This window comes from Nylanderia fulva, unplaced genomic scaffold (assembly GCF_048542155.1).
Source record: "Nylanderia fulva isolate GAGA-0341 unplaced genomic scaffold, ASM4854215v1 Scaffold17, whole genome shotgun sequence".
Taxonomy (NCBI): domain Eukaryota; kingdom Metazoa; phylum Arthropoda; class Insecta; order Hymenoptera; family Formicidae; genus Nylanderia; species Nylanderia fulva.
Genome location: NW_028189945.1, coordinates 4,419,253 through 4,422,398, shown reverse-complemented (window position 1 = coordinate 4,422,398; position 3,146 = coordinate 4,419,253). Strand labels below are relative to the sequence as shown.

At 25.0% G+C, this 3,146-nt stretch overlaps 1 protein-coding gene across 1 annotated transcript; it reads right to left on the bottom strand.

Moving 5' to 3' along the window:
- Positions 1-208: 208 nt before the first annotated feature.
- On the bottom strand, positions 209-1,660 carry ND-SGDH (NADH dehydrogenase (ubiquinone) SGDH subunit). Its single transcript, XM_029320147.2, has 3 exons — positions 1,552-1,660; positions 784-995; positions 209-672 (listed from the first exon to the last, which is right to left on the bottom strand). The coding sequence occupies exons 1-3, from the start codon at positions 1,634-1,636 to the stop codon at positions 427-429; spliced, it is 543 nt and encodes a 180-aa protein (XP_029175980.1). The 5' UTR covers positions 1,637-1,660; the 3' UTR covers positions 209-426.
- Positions 1,661-3,146: the final 1,486 nt, after the last annotated feature.

Here is a 3,146-nt window from a genome sequence, read left to right as displayed (position 1 = left end):
AAAATTTCAATTTTAAAATAATTATCACAAAATTGTGAATAATAAATTAATGAAATAATAATCAAAAACATGTCGTCAATGTTATAAGTAACAGTTAATTAATTAAAAACTGTCCTACTTATGCATTGACAATAATATTACATTATAATTAATGTTACATATTAATATTACATAAAGGAAAATGTATCGCATTATACTTTTCTCCAAGGAAGTTTTTAATTAACACTTTATTTTGTTAACTATATTTGTACAATGCGATATATTTATGGCAGAGGTTTGACATTACAAACATACACTCTGCAGCATCAATTGAGTAAATCCTAGAATATGCAATTTCTACATATTTATATATATATGTATATATACCTGTTTTTAGTTCCCTCGATACTTTCCAATCAGAAATAGTCATTACGAGCAAAATAAATTTTACTCACGCACATTAACCGTTTTATCTATAGATGCTCTGTATGAGTACAGATATTTAGAGGCATAGAATTCTTTAAAGTATTGAGCTCTGTAATCACGATTTTCACCCATCGCGTTATTCACTTGTTGTTCAAGTTGCCTAACTTTTCTAACCTGGTTCTCATGGTATATGTAATGCAGATATTTTTCATATTCTTGTTGCTGCGATGGAAAAAAGTAGCGTTGCAGGAATCTTTTAATGGGATGCTGCAACAAATGTAGAAAATATTCTTACATAATATATCTAAGAACAGTTAATATATCTATAGTATATAAAAAATGTTAAGTATGCAATAAATTATTGCCAGTAATTCTTACCTGAAGATACTCCCATTCTTTTGGAACATAATCTTCAGGGATTTCCTCCAGTGTAGCAGGACCAATAAACACGTTAACTAAAGTGATTGCAATGCCAACAGGTATAGCACCGAGTAAAACATAAAAGTGAAGATAATCTTTTGTTTTGTGCCATTGGAAACGACTCGGCTGAATGGCCAATGTGCGTTCTGCGGACATACATCTTATTTGTCCTGAAAACATAAAAACAGTTTAGAAATTATAGCCCATACTAGGACAAATAAATTAATAATATCAAAGATTAAGAGAAGCCATAATATTAATAAAATCCTAGCAACCAATAAGTAACTATATAGCTCTCTAACATTATCACAAGTCATCATTTTTATTATTAAATAATTTTATTAAGAAAAAGATAAGAAATATATAAAGAAATAGCAGAGTAGAATTACTAATAAATAATATATGGGTGAAGAAACTTATTATAATAATCAATGTTAAAATATTATCATATAAGGTATCAATATAGGTATCTTATAGATGTTTTAGAGATAATTAATAAATAAAAGCTAACAATTAAAATAAATAAAAATAAAAGTTTTAATGTTTTACTAATTATTTCATAACTGTAGTCTCCTTTTTCGACATGAATATGTCCACGAAATCATATTCCAAAACACTGTGCTATTGTTGCGTAACAAAACACCGGTATTTGCAAAAGTGTATTGATGAGGTTTACAAATATTTATTTAATGTTATAATTGTAAGGAATTGCACATAAATAATCACCGTTCTTCACCAATGCCGTTCTAAAACTGCTGTTTTGCAGCAATTTTTGACTCGCAGTGCGCAAAATGTTACTCCACGCCGCCATTTCTCTCCGATATGAAGGAATACAAATGTGACAAAGATTAAATGGAAATAGAGTATTTACCGACTGTAGGAAAAGGAGGATCGCAAAGTATACTAGTTTTTTTCAATAGATGGCACTCTAACATTTCGTTATTGCAATTGGCTAATGTCTTTTATTTGATAATAATAAAAAATATTTAAAAAATTGGATAAAATGTTAAAAAACTTGGATAAAAAACTATTTATTTTCTTACTTAGATTTAATTTAATATACAGGAAAATATATACTATTATAATTAAAATAATATATTAATATATACTGTTTAATTATTTATTATTATTAATAAATTATATTTTATTAATTTAATTAATATACTAATAATTATATAGAATTTTTATATTGACGTTTCATCGAATCATGAGAATAAAATGATATAATATACTACCTAATAAATATACTCTATTAATTATAATTATTAAATCAATAAAATAATTATTTTATGCTAAATATAAAAATGTTAAATACAAAAATGAATATATAGAAAAAGTTATTTTTAAATCATATGTAATATATACTTAAAATAGATATGTTAAGATAAATAAAATTACATATATATACATATATATATGTATAATAATTGTGCATCTTTTGCAATCATTATTATATATCTTTGTTAATTTTAATTATAATAAATTATGATTATATTATATAAGAGCTAGATTTGCGCCATTAAAATTGAACAGCATATTTGTGTATCGTTTTCCTGGTTTTTAAATGAACAATAAAGGCGTCTATTAAGTCGGAAATTGTTTTAATACGTTCACATCAATGTGATCCGTAATAGTAGACAGCGATACCGTCAATTTAAGTCGGGTTAAATGAACAATTGAACTTGAGAAGCGATTGTAAATTATGTATGTAATACCCGGTAATCTTTGTGACAGAATCGAAGAAAATTCTGGATTATATCATATTGATATCATTTTTCATCACGGATGTTTTCTTCTTTTATGTAAGTATTTCTATTCCTCTATGTGTGCGACAAAGTACAAAGCTTAATAACAATGCGTAATTATACATATATATGTAATGATCACGAATGATAAATACTTGCGAACATGTCGAAAAAAAAGAAAGATCTGTTGCGCGACAGATTAGTGATTACCCAGTAAGCAAAAAATCATTGCTACAACGTTATTATTGTTGTCAAATATATAGTTTTTAACATTGTATGCAACATCATTATGAACAAACTTTGACATCGATTTAGAGGTTTCGGTAATGTTGAAATTAACATTTTTAATATATTTTATTAATATTTTGAGCAATATATGTTATTAAATAATATTTTTAAAACATTGATAAAACATCAGTTAAAATATTTTTTTAGAATATTTATTAATAATATTTTAAACATATATTTATATATATATAAAACATTATATCATAACGTTTAGAAAATTTATATAAAATCAACATTATAAAATGTTGATTAAATATTTCTTGCTTACTAGGTAATAAGTTATAAATT

Bases quoted from the DNA above. Each gene is read 5' to 3' on its own strand.
- ND-SGDH (XM_029320147.2), bottom strand. From the start codon at position 1,636: ATGGCGGCGTGGAGTAACATTTTGCGCACTGCGAGTCAAAAATTGCTG. The intron at 996-1,551 runs GTGATTATTTAT...TTATGTTTTCAG, and splicing joins AACGGCATTGGTGAAGAACG to GACAAATAAGATGTATGTCC. The intron at 673-783 runs GTAAGAATTACT...CATTTGTTGCAG, and splicing joins AAGAATGGGAGTATCTTCAG to CATCCCATTAAAAGATTCCT.